General features: G+C 39.8%; 1 protein-coding gene across 1 annotated transcript; it reads right to left on the minus strand.

Annotated features, from left to right (window-relative positions):
• Positions 1–15,358: 15,358 nt before the first annotated feature.
• Positions 15,359–16,354, minus strand: LOC147425635 (uncharacterized). Its single transcript, XM_086499414.1, has 2 exons — positions 15,716–16,354; positions 15,359–15,526 (listed from the first exon to the last, which is right to left on the minus strand). The coding sequence occupies exons 1-2, from the start codon at positions 16,352–16,354 to the stop codon at positions 15,359–15,361; spliced, it is 807 nt and encodes a 268-aa protein (XP_086355540.1).
• Between the last annotated feature and the right edge of the window lie 7,628 nt (positions 16,355–23,982).

The following is a 23,982-nucleotide window of genomic DNA, read 5'->3' on the forward strand; positions in this document are numbered from 1 at the left end:
AGTTGTCTTGACTGGAAAATAAATGGGTAATTTTTGTAAGCATTAACAACAACCACAAAAATAGAGTCATATCCCAAAGATGTAGAAAGTCCTGTAATAAAATCCATGAATATGCATTCCCATTTCATTTGTGGTGCATCAATAGGTTGAAGCTTACCGGGGTACCGAACTTGTTTAACTTTAATACGTTGACATATTAAACATCTTGTGACATAGTTCAACACATCACGCTTTAGTCCCAGCCAGTATGTAGTTCAATTCTCCTTCCAAGAAGATAATGTCACCTTACTTTAAAAGCATGCACAACGGCCAATAATTCCAAGTCATACATAGGATAATATAGCTCATGTATATGTAACTTACGAGATTCATAGACTACTGATTTTTCTTCTTCAGATAGAACGCCACCAATTGCTTGTCCACTTGCATCAGTGAGCACAGTGAATGTCTTTGAGAAGTCTGGAAGTTGTAGTATTGGAGCATTCACCAAATCTTCCTCCAGTTTCTCAAAACTAGCTTGAGTACGTTCGCTCCAAGTAAACACTTTAGCCTTCTTAAGGGTATTAGTCGATGGAGATGCAATCTTAGCATAGCCTTGATATACGTTACCATCCTGTTAAACCAAGAAAGCCACGTGCTTCTCGTACTGATTTTGGTGTAGGTCAAGCTATAACAACTTTGATCTTACTTGGATCAGTAGAAACACCATCCTTGGATAAAACAATAAATCCCAAATATTCTACCTTGTCAGTGAAAAAGGTGCATTTGCTATGTTTAGTATAAAATTGATTTGACGGAGAAGTTCAAGTACCTGCCACACATGTTGTTTGTGTTCTTCTCTGTTTCTTGAGTAAACCACGATATCATCAAAGAAGACAGGAAAAAAATCATCAAGATGCTCTTGAAACACGTCGATCGTGAGACGATTAAAAGTTGCACAAGCATTTGTAACTCCAAAAGGCATTACTGTAAATTCATAATGTCCAAAACGAGTATTAAGTCATGTCTCTGGAGTGTCATCCTCCTTGATTCGTATTTGGTAATACCCTAACTTAAGATCAATTTTTGTGAAGATAGATCCTCCATGTAATTGGTCAAGCAACTCATCAATCATGGGTATTGCATACTTATTGTTGGTTGTTAGCTGATTCAAACCACGATAATCAATACAAAGACGTAAAGTACCATCCTTATTCCGCTTAAAGAGAACAAGAGTACTCCATGGAAAAATGTTGGGTTGAATGAAGCTTTGTTCAAGAATTTGAGTTAGTTTATCCTTAAGTTTAGGCACTGACATTTTGTATGGCCTATGGGAAACTAGTTGAGCTCCTCAAGTAAGCTCTATTGCATGATCAACATCATGCTTGGGCGGTAACTGTGAAAGTTGTTCAAGAAATACATCATCAAATTTTTTTTATCCATTTGGGTTCAGGTGAGTTTAAATTCTTCTCCTTAGGGTTAAGCTTTATTGTATAAATCCTTTTGTTCTTCCTATGGCTCTTCATAAATTTGGTAAAATTCATTAGTCTGAGTTTGGGCTTTCCTTGTTTCTCTGTAATTGTAGCCCTAGAGTTTTGGTCATTTTTGAAATTCAATGAAGCATCTTTACAATGTATGTGAGCACCATTGGATTTAAGCCAACATATTCCTCAGATTCCATCATAGTTATCTGTGGGTAAGACTCTAAAGTTTACAGAAGTATTGTGACCACCCAAAACAAAATTCAAGCTACCCACTGAAGTAGAAGATTTAACCTTCCTACCCGTAGCTAACTCAATTGTAAGGTTTGTATTAGGGTGTTCAGGCAAAATGAGATTTGATGCACTTAGGAGATATGAAAGAATGTGTAATCCCTGAGTCAATCAATAAGGTAAAATGGTTACCTGATAATCCGCTGGTGGTTTGAATTATTGAAAATTGTCCATTCATTTTCTGATGCTCAATTGCAACATGAAAATATGTGTTTGTCTGATTTCCTTCACCTCTAACCCCTTGAGCTTTGTTAACTTGAGGTCTTCTTTGAGTTCTTTGATTTCCTCCCCCTCCTGGACGAGGTTGACAGTTAACATTGCCATTGTTGTTTTCGTTGGCAGGCAGTCCGTTCCGAAAAAAAGGTGGATTGCCTAGTCTAAAGTTCCATTGCTTTTGAGGTTGTCTCTGACTTTGGTTAAAGTTCTGATGATTGAAGTTCTTTTGAAATGTAGATGGTCTAAGTCTAAAATTTCCAAAATTTTGACTCGGGTTGAAGTTCCTCTGTTCATAATTGTCTACCAATCTTGTGAAGCTTGAATTATTAAATGGAGAATCTTTGGACGGATGGTCATGATCAAGACAAGTGTTACACAAATGATCTTGTCTGGCCTTCATACGTAGAAGATTTATCTTCTTTACTGTGGATTTCCAGACCTTTGTTCCTCCTCGAAACAAGGTCCTTTGATTTCACAAACAAGACGGTTCCTCTTTCCAGTATTGGATAAGTCTAGCTCAATGGGTTTGCCTCCATTCAGGACATCTGCAAAATTGGTAAGATGAAGACTTTGGATTCTAGTCTTCATAGGATTATGTAACCTTGACACGAATCGAGCTACCTTGACCTCTTGAGTCATCCTTGCAGGAGCATACTTGACAAGGGTCAAGAAATGTTGATAGTATGATTCCAGATCTCTGGTTCCTTGAGTACAATCAAGAAACTCATTCATGTGGTCTGAATGATAAACTTTGTTCTGATAGTTCTTCTTGAGCTAGGTTTTAAGATAATCCCAAGTTGTTGCATTAGCATCAACATTGTTTTTTGTGCAATGGTCTCTCCACCAATGCTTGGTTGTTTTCTCTAGTTTGAAAAGTGCAATGATAGCTTTATTTACTTCAGATGAATGAGCCAAATCAAAGTAGTCATCCATGTGCTCAATCTTATCTTCAAAAAATTTACCTATATCGTTGCCTTCCCCGCTAAAGTTTCCAAGTTGAGACTTGTGAAGCATAGCATTGATGTCTCTATCAATGATGTTGTGCTGAGGAACAATAGGCGCATTTGCGTTAGCAAGAGCCACATTTCCTCTAAGAGGCATGGTAACTTACTACACCACATCAATCAAGGTCACACATTATACAATATTCTAATCCACTTGAAGTCCTTTAAGCCAAATAAAATAGACGATTGATATTTCTATATCACAAAACTTTGGGGTTCCAAAAAGTCTACAAGGTATCTTGAAAGTTTCTAATAAATCCTAATGGCTCTAACATAATGCACCTGGTAGTAGCCATTGTGACATCCTTCCACCAATGGAGCATAGATATTCCATTCCTTGAGTATATCAGATGGGTGATCCCAATAATCCTTTTTTATCTTTGGTTGAAACATTTTCTCATTAGCGTGTGAATCATACCATTGTTGGGTAAGAGATCGATTAGTTATTACAGCCTACAAGTACTCCCATTTTGTTGTGAACTATTACCTTCTTGTACCCGAAGTAGTCATCGAAGTATTTGGAAACACATCCGGTGTGTTCCACCCATCAGAGGTGTGTATATTTGTACAATCTACAAGGCACTGGGGTTTGTCATAGGCATTGTATAAAACTTTTACATGGTAAGGATTGTGGACTAGGGTCTTTTTGAAAAAGTCAAAGAACAACTTCCAAGGTACCGGGCTAAAAGAATATTGGTCATTGTTATGGCAATGATGACCCCATACATTGAACATGACAATGTTGAACCATCACGTAGCCATTACTAAGGGGAGTATGCTTTTAGCTATCTATGTTCCTTTGTCGGTCTCAAGGTAAGTTCATAAGAATTTATGTACAACACTTGTTTAGTGACAATGGTCTCCTTTCCCAACTTGGATTGTATCCACTCAATACTCCCAATGGGCAAGGGTTTATGTTCAGGTGGTCTAAACTCGGGGTTTCTTGTAGCATAATGGTACTAATCTTGGAATGTATTAGGTACAATACAATCTGTGAATAGTAACCTTTTCTTCTCTTCCCCATTATGCGTGGTACTGACAAGTCGTTGCACTTCCAATATTGTTTGAAGATGCTCCTCCATCATAAGGCGGAAGAATATATATGTCCATATCCCTCGAGGTAAGATGTCAATCATCTACAATCATACCCCATCACTCAAGTTAGTTAGAATGATAAAACCAAGATTCAAACTCAAATATTATGACCTCAAAACAATATGAGTCATATCAAAATTAAATTTTTATACCCGTAGAAAACTAAAAAGATACATAGTGTCTTTAGGAAGACACATGAATTAGAAAGGGCCCTATGAACCAATTCTTGGTTCCTACAACCGAGGTTCTACCCCTATATTTATTCACATCTCGAGTTTCAAAGTTTAGAACTTCAACTTGTACACTTAAATTCACGTATTTATTTTTGTATCATTCCTCTCCTCGTGATACATCCATGGGCGGTATCTCATTAAATCAATTTACATGAGCATGCCGTTCATTTAGATCATCTGTGTAGAAATATCTACTCGAGTTTACTTCCATTGGTTGCACTTGAGCAAAATCACTAATGCACCTGGGCTTCTCGTAGTCATCAAAGGTAATAGTGACATTGTGAGGATTGTATTTGAGAATAGATCCATAGACTCTATTGAACCAATCTTGGGGTACACAATAGAATTGGTTGCCTCCATTTGACTTCTTCCATACTCTGATTATGACATTTTCATAAAAGCCATCTTTGGTTTAGCATGAGAGCCTTCTTACTAAGAATGAGCTCTTGACTTGGTATGTCCAAAAGCGAACATAGATTAAGGTAAAGAACATATTCCTTGTACTTTGACGTTGCCTTCTTGGATCTTTTCCTTGACCCAAAGTTGTGGATCGGCCATAAATCTATCAGGCACTTGTGTCCGATGTTTAGGTTGGGCTTGACCATACAACTCCCATGCTACATAAGTGTTCGGAACAAGGTAGTCTCTAGTTCCCTTTGAAGCTTGAACCACTTCAATTCCCCAATGGATATTGAATTCGATCGCGTAATTGAAAAATACCCTTTGTGCAAAATCACTTGGGAGTTCATCTTGACAATTAAGATGATCCATCTAAAAACAAGAAAAGGAGAGAGAAGACTTAGTACACATGTAAACCAAACTGAGTCTATGCCTCTTTTATTCATCAAACTGAGTTTATGCCTCTTTTATTCATCAAAATTTGATTTTTATGATTTTATTACAATATTACAGATGTCTTGGAGCCAACTTTCTAAATATTCTTTTAACTCTCATGACAAGGTATTCTCTTAGATCTCCCACGCAACAATGTGGTCTATAGTTATCTTCTAGTTTTTGTTTTTCTATGACAACTGCAGGAGCTTCAAACTTATTAGCAACTTTGACAATCCTTAACATTTTGGAGTGCCTTGCCAAGTAGTAGAACATGTCTTCTAGGCCTAACCATCTTAGCCTGTAGTAGGAAGCAACCTCATTTGATGGTCTCAAAACACACAATTAGCAAACATTTAAGTGAACCTAATGTCAAAACAGATTTTGGCATGAGAGGACAAAACTCCAAAAATGCACACATACTTTCATCTTCCATCTTGTGCTCACAAAGAGGCACGATAACAAGTAGGGGAATCTCTTGCAACTTGTTTTACCAAAGGTGTCTCATACATCCAGGGATTTAATATTTACATAATTATCACAAAGTTTGTGTGATCACAAGGTCTTATTGACACATTCACATGATTACACTTAACATGATCACAAAGAATCCGGTTTAGGGCGACCTAGAAACCCAATAAAATCCCACTGGGATTTTTCATTTTCTCGACAAGCCCGAAGGGCTTTTACGTTTTCCCTACGGGCCCGCCAGGAAAACGTAAAAGCCCATTGGGCCCGCAAAATTATATATATGGGGGCCCGATCATGCCCGCTGGGTGTTATTCTTTGAGTTATCTTCTCACAGAGAGAGAGAGAGAGAGAGAGAGAGAGAGAGGGGGGGGGGAGAGAGAGAGAGAGAGAGAGAGAGAGAGAGAGAGAGAGAGAGAGAGTGATCATCGTTCGCCTTTGCAAGTACGGTGAGAGGAGAGAGGAGAGAGGGAGAGAGGTGGTCATCTGGGAGAGTGATCTATGTCACAGTGCACAACAGTAGCGGAGTACCTGACCACACGACCTAGGTATGTGTTGTGTGTGTGTGTGTGTATGCGTTGTGTGGTAGCGTGCCTTTTGTCATATTTCACAGCAGTCACATAAGGTACCTTACAACACAATCGGAGTGTATGCGTAAGCTATTCTACGAAACAGTGCTTACCACGGATCCATCACCTCGATGACGCGGGGAGATGGTGTCCTTGTGGTAAGTATTGTCTTACTGTCTGGGTACTATGTCGGTAACGTGGAAAATCTAGTATCCTTATGGTAAGTCAACTTTGCTTCCCATTTCCCAAAGACCATATAGGCATCGATCGGTGACGCGGCTATATGATGTTTTTATGCAAGCCATTATTTCTCCTTGGATTCGAGCGGCACTCGATCGGTAACGCGGCTAATAGAGTATTGTTTGTTAGAAGCATCTATTTTTGCATATATGTGGCATTCAGGTTGTTAACCCGGCCGTACGAACGTCATATAATTTGCATATACATGTGCAATTAGTTTTTTAAGTATTAAGTATATGAAATACTTGGTCGGTAACACGGCTGTGAAGAATATTTCATATACAAATGTTTGAATTGTTTGCTTTTGTTGTTTTTAAGTGCCCATATGAAATTATTACTAGATAATCATATTTAAAAGAATTCTTTATTCATCAATCATCGCTATTTTAAATGCTACATCTACATAAATTATATGCAAAAAATTATTTGCACACAATTTGCATGTTAAATATTCATTTTTATCTTTTTAAAGGATTTGAAGCATTATCGCTATTTTTAGAGCTTCATTTACATAAATTCTCTATAAAAAAAATTTGCACACAATTTTCATGTTAAATATTCTTTTGTATCTTTTTAAAGAGCATCAGTTATCATCACTATTTTGAATGCTACATTTACATAAATTCTCTGTTAAAAAGAATTTGCACACAATTTGCATGTTAAATATTCTTTTGATCTTTTTAAAGAGCATCAGTTATCATCACTATTTTGAATGCTACATTTACATAAATTCTACGTAAAAAAGTGTGTGAACACAATTTTCATGTTAAATATTTATTTCTATCTTTTTCAAGAGCAAGACATTCTTTGCAATTTCCTAGCCCGATTTTTATACTTCCTATGTTTTAAATGAGCTAAAATAAAATTGACAATATATACATCACGATACATCACCAGGCTTTGAATTGTTTTAAATTTTTAACATGTTTTGTTAGATCTGGACAATTTTATTAGGAATGACATATTTATTGTATTTTACACGTGCAAACATACCATTTAAAGTCAAAATGATTATCAACCTAAATAAATATAATCTTGCTGATTTTTTTGACGTCTTTAAGTCAGTGTGCTCTTTGTTTAAACTAGCGTGTACGCATGGTGAAAATATAAGTTAGAAATTCAATATATGCTGAAATGTTCCAGATTGCTAACATGTATTGTTTGATCTGGAGGAAGTTATTATAAACCATTTGTTTGATTTGCATTTTACATGTGTAACAGATTGCAGTTTTAAGTGAAGATTGTTTTCAATTTTTATCAATATTTCCATGCACATTTCTTAAAGTCTTCAAGTCGGTTAAGGGTTTTCCTGAAATAGTGTGAGAGTGTTAGTGCAGTGTGCAACCATGAATTTGTATTTGATATGCTATTTTTTATTGTCCAATGTAAATATGATGCCAAATCAAAAGAAAAGTATTATGCGTGACATTCGCTCGTAAAGAATATATTTTGGCAATCTCATCATGTGTAGATGGTCGCATACAACAGATTAGTGAAAGAGATGTCTTCATCAAAGACCTCACTAGCGCTATATGGGAGAACACAGAGCACAGGCTGCGAGGTGAAGGCCAATACGAGTTGTTGATTCTAGCAGGGATTCAAGAATGTCAACCCCAACCACAAGGTTAGGACAGTGCTGGGCAATATGAAAGTATGTTGCAGAGACTTAAAGGAAGATATCCTCCTGTCTGTGACATGTCAAAATTAGAGCTCTACAAAAAATTGTGAGAGGAGCAGAAGGTAAAGATGAAGCGCAAAATAGTGCAAGACCAAGAAGCCTTACCCAAGAGATTAAAGATGGCCCAAGATGTGCAAGCAGCTTTGGGAGGTCGATTCGACGCCAACGGCACCGACACAATCATGCGCACAGCTTTGAATGCCAAGTGTGCTCATCTTGTTGGCATCCCTCGACGAGGCTTTGGTAGAAGTTATGAGGGTTGGAGCAGGCTCCTTTGGTGTGTGCACATTGTACACCATCAAAGGCATCTCTTTCTTTCCAGAACACATTACATATGTGGAAAAATGCTACAAGGGAGGGAGTGAGGCAAAATATGACAGCTTTTAGGCAGAGCAAGAAATGCAAACGCTTCACTCCTCCATTGTAAGGTGCATTGGCTTTACCACTGAAGCTCCTTAGATCACAATATTCCCATACTACAATGGGGGTACCGTGGGGGACATGATGTGCCGCTTACCATTCGCCCATGGATTGTTCAAACGACACATGCACAGGCTACAATACGGCTAGAGGTCATTGCCTACAACAAATCTTCCTGTACAAGAGATAGACATGACGTGGATCAAAGCAGTGATGGAGTAGATGCCATCCATTTGTGAGGCCTTAATCGATGGCGTTGCCACTTGGTCGGGATAGTGCATAGTGACGTGCACCCGTTCAACATAATGTTGGACTTTACTCGCACAAATAAACCTTGCGTCGGTATTGGGGAATGATGCTCAAAATGCCAGTGAAGCGCGCAACAATTAATTATCTGCATCCAAGTGCACAGTCGTACTCTGGAGTTTTGGAGGCACAGAGAGCAGGGGATGCAAAGATGGCTAAGAGACTGTGGATTGCTCCAGAACTATATGATCCACGGTGCACAGATGCATACACAAAAGTGAGCGGCATGTATGCATTGGGCTATCTATTTGACATGGTGACAAATTTTTGGAGTGCATCTAGAAAAGTTTATTTTCCAGAAATAGAAGAAATGCATCTGACGTGTTGATATTTTTCAAGGAACATTTAAAGACAAGCCCTAATTCTGTCCAACGTCCCCTTGTTGAACTTGCACCATCATTTTATCCTATTTAGACACTTTTATGATATACATCTATCTTGTCCAGGGTATTCTATTTTTTTATTGAAGTGTATTCTGTTTTAGTCATTTTCAAATTTGTCATGTTGAGTGTCAGTATTTCAAATTTTCCTTGTGGTTCAATTACATCTGGAAATTGTGACTTTGTTTAGTCGCATTAGTTGTGGTTTGATTTAATCGGCTATGCCATCTTATGTAGTGGACGAGAAGTTGCTATCTTGTGCATGTGTGAGACTATTGAATCGTGAGAATATATATTTGCCAATGATATTGAATATTTTTCTATCTGTCAATTGCAACGCCAAAAGAAAATGGTCGATGGATAACAAGATATTTGCACCCAATCAGTGCATGATGATCAACAACAAGCAGCTGTTAATGCATTTCAACACATGAAGTCTCTAGCACACGGTATGTTGTCACAACAAGCAACATGCACTGCTCGACAACTCTAAAAATGGGAAAATCCAAACCACATGCAATGGAAAGAGATCAATAAAGCAGTAACAAATGACATGATCAAAACAATATGGCCATGTGAGGACGCAGAGATCAAGAAAGGAAGGTGGAAGGTTTTGAAGTGCAACCATGATGCAATCAAAGAAAACGTTGAGAGGATATACTTGAAGTTTATGGCCATCCCATTCATAATGCAGATTGTGCGTTATATTTTGTAAAAATGTTATAAGTTCACTTTGTGCAACAGAAACCAGTAGACTTTTTGTCAAAGGAGACAACTGTTGCCACTCATGATATCACGGAGAGTTGTGTCACTTTCACCCGAGATGAGCTGGCATTGATAGTGGAAGGCGCCAATCTACAATTAAAGAGAGAGAAGGATATTTACATGACACAGTTGGCAGAGAAAGATGCAAAAACTACACGGGTTTCTATAGCCACCCAGACACCCCAATCCTCACAGGTTCGGATGAAGAAAAGCATTCACCACTTAAGCCAAGACGTTCAAAATCTGACACAAGGAGTGAATCCTCCACCTGTACAAGGAACACACATCAGCCACCTTGTCCTGCATCCAGATTTGGTCCCCTCATCTACTTCAGATGCATCCTCATCTTCCCAATGTCTAGTTTGCTACAAGAATTTTGATGGATGGAGTGGATATTATACATTGACATGGGGTCATTATTATCACTTTGTCTATCTTATTCATTTAATGCAAAATAGCAGCCAATGCACAATCTATTCACAAGATATTCCACAAGGAATATCTTGTGACATGGGGTCATTATTATCACTTCGTCTGTCTTATTCATTTAATGCAAAATAGTAGCCAATTCACAATCTGTTCACAAGATATTCCACAAGGAATATATATTATGTTTGGCATGGCAAATGAGTATAAATTCAAGCAAGCCCGCAAAGATACCCCTAGCACAATTAGAAGTCTGTTTGGTGACTAAGATGCTGCTTCAGAGCAACACAATTGAGATCGACAAACTATGTATAATCGCAAATATGAAGCATTGTAAATGATCAAAACACATTGAATACAAGGTCTTTTACAATGGTTTTTGACACGATCTTCATTCTACTCTCAAGCTATATTGAATCTGTGAAGTTGTTATCTGGTTCTAAGTCTGAATGTTGTGGATCTCCTTGTAATTCAACCTCCACATCTATTATCAAATTCTCTTCTATTTTGTCTATAGTGCATTGAGATACATCAACATTAAATTCTTCTTCATCTTTGTTTTGACAATCATACGACCAGGTTGGAATTTTCTCCTTTTAGACAGCACTCTCAATATGATTCAATATCTTTTGGTTGTAAAACATATACACTAATTTTTTCACTCTGTCTGCAAATAGTCTGTTGTGAATAGTGTTGTGAACATACTTGTACATACTCCAGTTTCTCTCTGAACTTGATTTTGTTGCACATTGTGCTAGTACTTTCATTGCAAGGGGACATAAGGTAGATTAATGATCTCCACCATTCATCATCCACCACTTCCATGCAGGTTGCTCTTTTGCCATTACTGTACAAAATCATTTGCAAAAGGATTTTTTTAAAATCTAAATACACTCATTTCTTTGATGCAATCAATTTGGTCCTAAACGTTGGAGTAGAAGGTGTTGACCACGTGATAGAAATAGCTTACCACCTCTGTATTGGACATCAGATCTAAATTCCAATACTCCGGAATCGAGCATGTAAGAAACACTATGGAGTGGACTATGAGCGCTCTTCCACCTTGCATGAAAATACTTGGTCAAAATTCTTTGTTGTTTGCCAAAGAATGGTAGGTGCCACTCCTTCACTACTACAGACTCTTTCAGCTCTTCGGGATTTTCAAGACTCTGTTGGACTGACCACCATGTCATCTACACTTTGCCCAAGTTTGGTGCCCTTTGATCAAGGTTGCGGATTGTGAACATAACGGGCATCATTACATGGTATGCATCCATTACACTCCTCCACCAAGAAACCTTGCTTATGGCGGCCATGTAGACTTGTAATTTTATCTTTTACTTTTTCTTTCTGCTCAAGCTGCCATTCATCAAAGGCAGTGCAATTGAATGTGTCAATCACAACACATTTATTGCAGAGAAGTGATTCCAATGTATAAAAGTGCATGCAAAACTGTGTTTCAGTAGGAGGTTTCAACATCACTGACATGCGCATTCTATAAAGATTGAACACTGTTTGACGTTTCAAGATAAATTTCACAACCTGATGCGTTGTGTCAATTATTTTGGCGAACCATGTGGTTTCTTCGCTAGTGTACCAATCCTTCAGCACCAAGATTAAGTTGTGTATATTACAACCATTGGCAAAAATGTGTGGAGAGAACTTCTTTATTAATTTACTGGCGTTTTTACAATTCTTTGTGTTGTCCATGACTACTTGAACGACATGTTCAATACCAATTTCTTTAATTACATTAATCAAGACCTCAAAAATGTATTTGCCACTTTTAATTGCACCAGAACTATCAATCGCATTTATGAACTTTCTCACCTTGGACAAACCATCACTACATTGATCAGCGGTCTTCTTTGAACATTTGACCAGCCATCACTCACAATTGTGCATCCTGAAAAAGATGTCAGGGGATATGGGTTTGCTACGTGAGCCGGGAAAGTGTCCGGCCTCTGGCTATGCGAGGTGTAAAAGAGAGAGAATGAGAACAACAGATGCAACTGACTCTGGAAATCTCCGTAATCATCAATTAATCGATTAATACATTTGAGTACAACTTAATCTTTAGCCAAGGTGGGCTATTAACAACACCGTCACTTGGATCATCTACTAATAAGGAGTTTAAGCTCCCATTTACAGGATTAACCGGGCCGTTAAACGACACAGGACTTAACAAAATGTTAAATCAATTTCTAGGTGATGACGGTTATGGAAATTTTCCTCATGTTGCTTCATGTACTTCAAATGCCCCGTGGATTCTGCAGTCTTCAATTCTGCTCACTACCTCAATCATCAAACTTCAGTTATTACCTAAGTGCATGCCTTCTCCTCTCTTGCTTTGGCTTGCTCTAGCCTCGCTTGGAATCCCCTCTTGATCTTGCTTGCTCCAACTTCGACCTTGATTCCTCCTCCTTTCCTTCCGTTTTGCTTCGCTTCCACTCCCCTTGTTTTCTTCTTGTTCACGCTCAAGAAGGAGAGAGAAAGAAGCTTTGACTTCCTTAAGCTCACCTTCTTCAAGCTTGTTCCCGTACAATTCCCTTCGCCAAGAGAGAGATCCTTTATCTTGCCAAGTATGAGAGCGAGAGAGAGGGATCTTTGCCCTTGCTCCCTTCTTCTTTTCCTCCTTGCCCTCGTTATCTCCCCTTTTCGTCTTGCCTTATTGCTCTAGCACGGATCCTTCGCAAAGCGAGAGAGAGAGAGAGAGAGAGAGAGAGAGAGAGAGAGAGAGAGAGAGAGAGCTTAAGCGAGCTCCTTGTCCAAGCTTTCCTTCCAACCTCCTCCTATTCGTTACCTTTTCTGGCTCCTCTCCTCTTGCTCATTTGCTTCCCTCATGAATTTCATGCAAAAGCCCCCCCCTATTATTAGTGTGCCCTCTCCCTTCAATAGAGCCGCCGCTACTGACGTGGCACACGAACCGGGTCTATGACGTGGCAGCTACGGATTTGACCAACATGAAAGTCAGTGGGAGTGGTGCCCAATGAGGTCACCAAGGCTCTCTCTGCACTTCTCGCTTCAAGAGCGAACCCGCTAGAGGAGCGCAGCGCCCGATACAAGCCCTCTTCTCCCTGCCTGCGCTCATCCCGTTTTCTGAACTCCATGGCCTCCCATTATTTTTGTTCACACCACCCTTTTAAAATAGGGTGGCCATTGAACCTCATGTGGGCGGCCACTTTGGGCACCACACTTAAGCATACATGGTAAGTAATGCATTTCCAAGCGAAATTTCCTCTTCAAGCAACCCCCTATCAAGAATGTTAGCATGTATTTTGGTGCACATCTACAGGTCCTTTTGTTTGCTACAAGACTTGATAATGTCGAAAAGAGCTCGAAGGCCTTCAGTTGTCCATCCACGCAAAGTGGCTTTTCTCGTTTCTTAGCCTTGATGGCTCCTAAAGCACTTGCTGCTCCCGCATATCAAAACCTGAATAAAGCTCAAAAATTCCCAGATGGTACTCCGGCTGAGCCGACTAGACTGGCATGGAACTGGCCCCCGGTGAATCTTTAACGGCCAGTATCTTGGAAATCGGAACTCCGATTTTGCTGATCTGAAAAAACCAACACGCTCTCAAAGTGAGCACTTTAGGCCTGTGCATTCACTCTATTTTTGTCACCTCAACTGTAATTGCCCAATCCGGTATGGATCTGCAATCGACTTAAACTTCAAAGTGCCATAACTTCTTCAACGTAGCTCCAATCGACGAGCCGTAAAGACAGGCTGGTAGAGCACTTCAAGCACTTTAGTTCTAGATCATAATCTCTCATTTGTGGTCACTACAATCATACTCATTTTTGGCATCATTGAGGCATCTATTGGTGCTTATAAGTCGCATCTGGCATACATTAATCATTAAACTTGGCCTATTAACAAGCCGGGATCACTGACCATTAAATGTGTAGGCTTCAAAGAAGCTTATCTTGCATTTCTCTGCTCTTTTTCTCTTCATGGAAGCGGAGCTGCATGACATTCACCCCCTCTGAACCTGCACAGCCTCTGGTCTGTGCCAAATGCACTTTAATCTCCATCTGTTAAAGGTACCTTAAGTTCTTTCCATCATCAGACTCACATTAGTGGTAAACATATGAAAAAAAAAATAAGGCTTATACCCTATCATCAATGTTCTAGCTTAAGCATTAGGTAGTTGCCCATCAAAAATGTTTGAACCACATCTGTCGTATCTTCAAAGCATTCAATTATGTATAACATGTTTAGTGAACCCCACCAGACTCAAGTGCTCCAATTAATTTGCACATGGCTTGACCATTAAGCTCTCTTTAAGGAACCCTGTCAAGCTCAAGTATGCCTTACTCTATCTGCACACGGAATGGCCGTCAAGTCCTTTACTTCAAGTTCTGTTAGCAGAACCATCTCAAAAGATGTGAAGATACTTCATCAATTGTCCAAAGAAGTCAGCTGGAAGCCAGCCATGTAATCTTATTGAATGTATAACCAAAACTATTCTGACTTAGCATAATCTAGAAAACAAAACCTTGTACCACGCAACCTGCTACATCAGATAGCTGGTACTCTTCAAATCTGCAATTGGCACTTTAGTAGCCCCCGGGATCAAACAAGAAACTAATCATCTGTCTCACTGTGAGCATTCCTTTCAAAAATTTGCACCATCCTCCAAGATCATAGGGATAATACAAGAGTTTCCAATCTATAGAGCATAAACACAAATCCACAAATATTCATGACAACCGCCTGGATCATATGGCATATAAAGTAACTGACAGCAATCATAGTTGGCATGATAACCTCCTGGGTCATAAGGTAGTATAAGATCATATTTCAAGTATATTGCATCTCCACAAACTTTCTCATGGCATAGGAACAAAAAGTCCCAAATTCCCATCATAGCAAAAACCAGAGGAAAAATGAACTCAATCAGTATGGTTTCCAAAATATCAATCTGCATTTGTGAGTCATTGAATGCCATCACTTCATTTGATACCACAAACGCTCAATGGCTGCCTTCTCTAGTAGGCACAAACTCCTCTAGAGCCTCATCTAGAAGAAACATAAGCTCTTCATCATATGTTGCAGGATGTTCTTCACTACTCTTGTCATAAGGAACCCGAAATTCCTCTAGCGCATCATCAAGCAGATCCATAAGCTCCATATCTTCCTCCTTGGAAGAACCACCTAGTTTGTGAGTATTATCTCAGGAAACCTCATGGCTTGTTGCATACATAGGCACAAATTGTTGTGGCAGCTTCACACTCCCATTCAAATATCTTTCCACTTCAATAGCACAAGTCTCAGCATGCATTACAAAGATAGCATCAATTTCTTTTTCCATAGCATCATCATAGCAAACCCTATAACCTATAGCAGTCATAGACTGATCATCATCCATCACCCCCTCTGAATATGCATCTCCATAATCATAATCTTTGTCTTGGTTCACATCAAATACATATGTTTGAGCATCAAATAGATCTACATCATCACCAGTGTCTTGAAATGCAGCCATAGACATGAAACCCTCTTGTATAGCATCATCCAAAACAATTTCTTTTGCATGTAATGTTACATAAGCATTCTCTTCATGTTCTACACCCAAAGAGCACTCCAAATGGGCATCCACATCACATATTGACTCTGACAGACATGTTTCTTGATCACTGCTAGCAACTATGCTTGTATGCAACCCATGTACTGGCTCTGAGAAACTTGCTTCCTCATTTATGTCACTTTGAGAGGATATGACTGCATGCTTAGCATCCATAGAGTCATATCTTCTTTGGAATAAAGAAGACAATCCCAATCGAGCATAAACAGTATCTACTATGAAATCATCATCTGCATCCAATAGTGTCTCGTCTTCCTGAAGACATGCATCGATAACAGATTCTAACTTAGCTCGGATAGAATATTGATCACCTGTATGATATGCTTTTTGCATTAAGAAAAATGGCTCCTCGTCTTGTCTGCTTTCAATTTTTTGAAGCTCCATGTCTTTATTCACTGAGATCCCCTGTAAAATTGCTTCTGCAAAATCATCCCAATTATCTGCATATGTTCTTGCAATAACTTGAACTTGCTCCTTAATATCGTCACACACAAGCTGTTCAAACTCTGCAATCATATGAACTTATGGCACTCTTTCACGCTTCATTTCTTGCTCGTAACACTCTAGGTAGCCTTTTGGATCATAGTCACCATCAAACATTCGTCTTTCATTGCATACTGCATCCAATGATGCATTTAAATCTTCTTCTATCTGCTTCTTTGTCTTCACCGCTTCTACTTCATGCAATGATCCTTGCATCACTTGCATCATCAATTCTTCAAATAATTTCTTCATCTCCGTCGATGGAATCTCCATTTGCATCTCCCACCCCGGCTCGTTTCGCATCGGGTTCACCAAAGATGTCGGGGGATATCTGTTCGCTATGTGAGCCGGGAAAGCGCAGGGCCTGTGGCTGTGGGAGGTGTAAAAGAGAGAGATTGAGAACAACAGATGCAACTGACTCTGGCAATCTTTGTAATCATCAATAAATCGATTAATACATTTGAGTACAACATAATCTTTAGCCAAGGTGGGTTGTTAACAGCACCATCACTTGGATCATCTGCTAATTAGGAGTTTAAGCTCCCGTTTAAAGAATTAACCGGGCTGTTAATGACGTACACCGGACTTAACAAAATGTTAAATCAATTTCTAGGTGATGACGATTGTAGCATTTAATGGCCTAAAAACTTGTGTGTAGCGGAAATTAACATGAACATAGTGGGCATTCCATTATAATAGATTCCTAATGAGAATTACAGGAGTGCTTCGGTGGAGAGAGAAACAAAAATCAGAACACCTAGTTAGATAGCATAAACAATACTTTCAAAAGAGAGAGAAATTAAGCTATTGACAACAGTTGAGGACCGGATTTGCATGGAGCCGGTCCCCCCTCCAAAAGGCTTTCTATTATGGTTTCTCCCATCAAGAGAGACATTGTACAATACAATTCTTTGTGTTCCTTGAAGACTTGCTAGTGCAATGAATATGAAAGCTTCATCCACTAAGCAAAACACTTAGCAAACACAACATCAATTATCCCGGGTCTCAGACCCAAGACCTCACACACCTTCAAAGATGGTGAGAGCTAGCAGGGTATGAGAGTAGATTGAGAGGAAGAAGGAGTATTCTTACGAGAAAGATGTACATCTCCTCACATAATCACTCATATTAGCATAGCTTATCTTAGTAATTAGCATGGTAGAGGAGATGAGCATGCATTGAAGCTTGGCTCTTGGTTGGATTTTCATCACAAAGCCAAGAGTTGTTGGTGTAGGCCTCCCTTCTCACAAGCTTGGAGTAGGTGATAAACTTTCCATTAAAGCTTGAGAAGGATAGAGAGTCTTCTTTACTTCACACATGAGATTGTGTGAGTGTGTGTGTGTGTTAATGTCTTGCAAAATTCATCCCCCTCTCTCTCTTGGTCGACCCCTCTTGCTATTTGCTCATGCTACCCTCTCATTGGACCTCCCTAGGGCTAGCCAATGACAATTAAGCAACATAAGTGATAGCCTTTTGGCACGTGTCCCCCTTTCCCCTTTTGTGAGAGCTTTAGGTAATTTAATAATTCAACTAAACTCTCATTGGACCCCTTTGCCTCCTGGCCTATAGGAATCAGGCACGCCATTGGGCTGTTGAATGCTCATTCGACCCCTTGGGAGACTGTCCAATAGTCTTCTAGAGGACTTAATTCTCATTGGTTCTTTTATTAAGTGTTTTTAAATTAATTAAACTAGATTTACTCTAGCCTAATTCTCATTGTTCCACCTCCAAGGCCATCCAATAGGAATTGGGTACACCTTGTGGGCATCTGGGCTAGGGAGCTGACATGTGTCGCTCATTCCCTTTGTGTAAAGGGAGCTTGTGTGTGTGTGTGTGGCTTTCTCTCTCATCCCCTACAAGCAAGGCTTGCCCCCTCCTAAGTAGGGATCTGTAAAGACTTTTCTTGACACACACAAAGCATCCAATTCCCCCATGGTTGACCTTTGGACACAACCTTTGAATTTTGGAACCTTAGCATTTTGGAAATCTTAATGGGCTGAACCTTAGGGTCGTTTTAGCCCATTGTTGCACATGGCTCTTTTGCAGATGGCCCCTCTTTGGATCCCTATTTTCCCTTCTTTGGATCCCTACTGTGGCATGTCTGCTAGCTTAACCAATATTCTAGCTTTTTCTCCCTTGGCACTTCCCCATATTAAATGATCAATTTAACATGAGAAAATCATTTAGGAGAAATAGATATTGATTATTATGACATTACCTCTCTCTTGAAATCATAGTTGTCCTCAACTATTGTGTAGAGAAGATAAAGCATATTCATGAGTCCTTTTCTTAGCGGGTAGAGGATCCCTATGTTACCCTACGACATCATTCCACAATGGATGACTAGTCCATTTGGTGCTTGAGAGCCTGAGGCTGTCGCAAGCATGTCTGCACATTAGTCCTATCAATATTCCATAGTAGAGTGGCAAGCTCTACTTGGTGTTTGGAAGACGTCGTCTCCGCAAACTTGATCTAAGCATGCATACTACTTCATTTTTGTACACAATAAAGAAAAAGAGAGTCTTATAAGACAAAAACTTTGTTCATTTTTAACATTTTGTACATTTGCTTACTCTTGGGAAGCATTGTAAGCATTGACAAGGTTTAGGTTATCCTTTTATTGTATGCCTTGTATCCATCTAGCATCTTCAAAAGGATAATTTTTAAACTTAATAAGATATCGTCAGATAGTCTTACCGCCTCTTAGTACCTTGTCTTCATGTCGGAGAATGGACTCGGGCTGCAGCACCTCCTCTTGGTCCTCGATCTCCGGTGGGTCTTCAGTAGTTGGTTCTTGAGGTGGCTCTCCTTTGTAAGGCTTTAATAGGCTCATATGGAAAGCATTTTGTATGAGCCAATGATTGGGCAACTTGAGTTGATAGGCCATCTCATTGATTGGCCTAAGAATTTGGAAGGGACCATAGTACCTTTTTGCTAGTTTAGCATAGTACTTTTCGTGTGCCTTAATCGAGCCTTGGGAAACTTTAATAAGATCCAATCATTTTCTTTAAAGGCTTGGGCTCTTCTGTGCTTGTCAGCAGTAGCCTTTTGCCTCTGCTGTGAGATAGAGATACCATCCTTAATCTTTTGAAAATATTCTTATAGGTCTCAGCTATACTCATCTGCAGCGAAGATCTTCCCATGTACTTTAAGAAACAAGGGACTTTTTGATCTTCCCTCAATTACCTCGAAAGGTGCTTTTCCCGTGGAAGTATGTACAATGTTATTGTAAGCATACTCCACTAAGGGTAAGTACTTCTCCCATTGGGATCTTTGATCTACTTCCGTTACATAGGCTTTTAGTAGATCGAGAATTGTTAGGTTAGCTATTTCACTTTGGCCATCCGTTTGTGGATGATAGGCTGAAGAGAAGTTTAGCCTTGTCCCTAAATTCTCAAAGAGACCCTTCCAGAAGTTACTGGTCATTCTAGGATCTCTATCCGACAATATGGACATTGGCAAGCCATGGTACTTGAAAATTTGTGAAATGAAGAGGTTGCCATTTGATGGGCTTTGATAGTCTTTTTGACAGGTATAAAATGAGCTTGTTTACTGAACATGTCCACTATCGTCCATATTCCCGTATTCCCATGGATAGACTTAGGCAATCCAAAGATAAACTCCATGGATATACTCTCCCATGGTGAATTAGGGATTGGCAAGCGTTGAAGCAATCCAAGTTGCTTCCCTCTATCAAATTTTGTCTTTTGGCATACCACACATTTAGAAACATATGTTGGAATTAGGGTTGCAGAGAAACACACAGCTTGGAGAAGACGAAGGAAGCTCAAGGCACACAATAGAGAGTGTGTTACTTAGTGTGCAATGGAAAGATGGATAGCCCTAGAGTGATGGGCGTATATACAATGCTCAGGGGAAAAAACCTCCTAAAGAGGGAAAAAAAGCCCCGGCGGTCCTAGTGTGTTCACACACATCACTACCACATGTATATGGTAACAAATCCCCCCTGGAGTGATGCGGTGAACAAGAGTTGGCACATGAGTAAAGGGAAGTGTCATGCCCTGGGGACACGATCAGTCCACAAAGGGGAGTAAGACCAAAGCTTTGTGGAAAGCTTCAAGCTTCTCACGAGACAATGCCTTTGTGAAAAGATCTGCAAGGTTGTCCTGTGTTGGCACATAAGCCAAGCTGATCTCTCCTGCTGAGAGCCTCTCCCTGACATAGTGGTAATGCACCTCAATGTTCTTTGTGCGAGCATGAAAAACTGGGTTCCTCGCAACCGCCAATGCTCTCTGACTGTCAGTGTAGATAGTGTTGGCAGTGTCCTGTCCAACACCCAAATCAGCCATAAGGCGTCTGAACCATACACACTCAACCGTAGCTGTGAAGACTTCCCTGTACTCAGCCTCACAACTCGAAGTGGCCACAGTAGGTTACTTCTTGCTCAACCATGATATACATGAACTGCCAAGCATGAAACAAAAACCACTTGTGGACAATCGCGTGTCAAAACAACCAGCCCAATCTGAGTCCGAAAAAGCATGTAAGTCTGGCGGCAATGATTCCCCCCTTGGGATAAAACAAGCCAAGATGTAAAGTACCACTAAGGTAGCGGAAAATCCTCTTGACAGTCTGCCAATGCTTAGACCCTGGGTTATGCATAAATCTGATGACCTGTGAGACTGCAAACTGAATATCCGGCCTCGTGTTGCATACATAATTGAGGCAGCCAACAACAGTTTGGTAAAGAGTGACATCATCAAGATCGCCAGCATCATGTAGACTCAACTTCAAACCTATTTCCATGGGAGTGGCAATAGGTTTGCAATCCTCTAGTCCAAACTTACATAGCAATGTCTCTATGTAACTTTTCTGACACAAGGCAATACCACCATCACACTGCTTAAACTGTATACCCAAGTAATGATGCAACAAACCCAAATCTTTCATCTTGAAAGTAGCATTCAAATCAGCCTTAAATTCATCAATATGTCTCTCATTTGGTCCAGTCATCAGCAAATCATCAACATAAAGAACCACAATGAGAAGTACATCACCCTCACGCTTTACATACAATGTGCTTTCTGTTGGACTGTTACGAAAGCCTTGTTTGACCAAATGAGTGTCAGCTTTCTCATACCAAGCGCGAGGATATTGCTTTAACCCATACAAAGCCTTGTTACATTTGCACACTTTGTCCTCTTGTGCTTTTATGACAAAACCGCGAGGCTACGTTACATAAACTTCCTCAAATATGTCACCATTCAAGAAAGCAGTAACAATGTCTGATTGATGTACATCCCAACCAAAATGAGCTGCCAATGCACATAGAAAACGCACAGTAGTCATACGACAAGTGGGAGCAAAAGTCTCTTCATAATTTATGCCTTTTTGCTGTGCATAACCCTTTGCAACAAGTCGAGCCTTATGGAGATCGATCTCACCATCCGGCTTGCGTTTCAACTTGTAAACCCACTTCGTACCAATGGCCTTTTTTCCAGGAGGCAAATCACATAAAGTCCATGTGTCATTTTCTATAAGTGCATCATATTCTGATTGCATGGCAGCCATCCAATTTTCTGAATTTTGTGCTTCATCAAAAATCATAGGCTCCTCAACATCATGTAAGCTAGACACAGCCAAAGCATAACAATCTGATGCATAAGATGCATGGCGAGAGCTTGAACGAGTACGACTAGACAAAGGTGCATCCAATTTACTATCATGCAAAGTGTGCACCAGCCATTTTGGCATACCTCTAGCCTGCTCATTTTCAGCCCTTTCCTCATCAAGTACATCATGTACATCTGCATCAGTAATAGGCTGATCTAGAACATTTTCAAAAACCCCCATAGGCTGTACATTTGCCTCATTGGAACTTACATTCGTATTTCCACCACTGAAAAGAGGCAACAAAGTGTCATAAATGTCATGTGAGCTTACATTACTATCTCTAGTACATGACAGCAAGAGCTGAACAGAATCTTCCACAAAAACTACGTCCCGTGAAACCAAAATACGTTTTGTTTGTGGATGATACAACCTGTAACCTTTGCTTTCAGCACTATAACCAACAAAAATACATTTGACAGCCTTATCATCCAATTTTATGCGTTGCACTTGTGGCACCAAAGCATATGCCAAATAACCAAAAACACGCATGTGCTCAATAGAAGGCTTTCTATCATGCCATGCTTCATATGGAGTAATAGACTGCAAAGCTTTCGTAGGACACCTGTTAAGTACATAAGTGGCACACATAATAGCCTCAAGCCAAAAAGAATGTGGCAAAGCTTGACTTTTGACCATACATTGTGCCATTTCCGTCAGTGACCTGTTTTTCCTCTCAGCAACACCATTTTGCTAAGGTGTATAAGGCACTGTACATTGGTGTTTTATCCCACGACTAGCCAGAAATGCATTAAATTCATGAGACATATACTCCCCCCCTCGATACGAACGGAGGGTGCCCATAGTACATTTCGAGACATTTTCAGCAATAGCCAGAAATTGTTTGAAGCACATAAAAACTTCGGACTTCGCTTTAATTGGAAATACCCATGCATGCCTGGAGTAATCATCAATGAAAGTCACGAAGTACAAGTAATTGCCCAAGGACGGAGTTTGCATGGGCCCACAAACATCACTATGCACAAGTTGCAACCTGCATGTGGCCTGAACTGAACCATCCTTCGGAAACTTAGAACGCTGCATCTTACCCAAAATACAGCCTTCACAAACATGTTTGATAGGTGCTTCAAGAGGTGGCAAAGAAGCAACCATATCGGATTTCTGCAAACGCAGCAAACTGGCAAAATTCAAATGACCAAAACGTGCATGCCAAAGTTTTGCATCTGAAATAGCCCTCGAATTTGCAACAACATTTGCAAAATTGTGTCCACACTTGTCATACAAAGTGATCTTATACAGCCCACGGCACAAAAGCCCAGATGCAACAATTTCATCACCAAAACTGAGATCATGAATTGTACATCTGTCATCCACAAATCCTAAAGAGGGAAAAAATGACCCGACGGTCCTAGTGTGTTCACACACATCACTACCACATCTATATGGTAACAACATACTCTTGTATGTTCACTTTCATGGTAGGCCAATAGAAAGATGTTTCAATTCCCTTTAAGGTAGACCGAATCCCTTATGCCTCGCATAAGGTGGAGCATGAGATTCATACATTACTTTCTCACGTAGTGAGTTAGTAACGCAAAGTCTATTGCCATAGAGAAGATAACCATCTTGTGAAGTGAATGGTGCTTCTTTCTTCTCTAATGCAAGGTCTGAAATCACATCTCTAAAATCGCGATCAATAGCATACTCATCTATCATTGAAGATAGATCATTGTGAGTTGCTATGGAAACTGCATTCACTCTCAGTCGGCTTGAGAGTGCATCAACTACTTGATTATGCTTGCCAGCAATGTGATCAATATGAAAATGAAATTGCGAAAGGAAATTTTCCCACCTCATTTGTTTGTCGGAGAGCTTGGTATGGATCATGAAGTACTTAAGACTTTGGTGATCCGTTCGCATAATGAAAGGAGTCCCCA

This window comes from Adiantum capillus-veneris, chromosome 25 (assembly GCF_014529385.1).
Source record: "Adiantum capillus-veneris isolate H3 chromosome 25, ASM1452938v2, whole genome shotgun sequence".
Lineage (NCBI taxonomy): Eukaryota > Viridiplantae > Streptophyta > Polypodiopsida > Polypodiales > Pteridaceae > Adiantum > Adiantum capillus-veneris.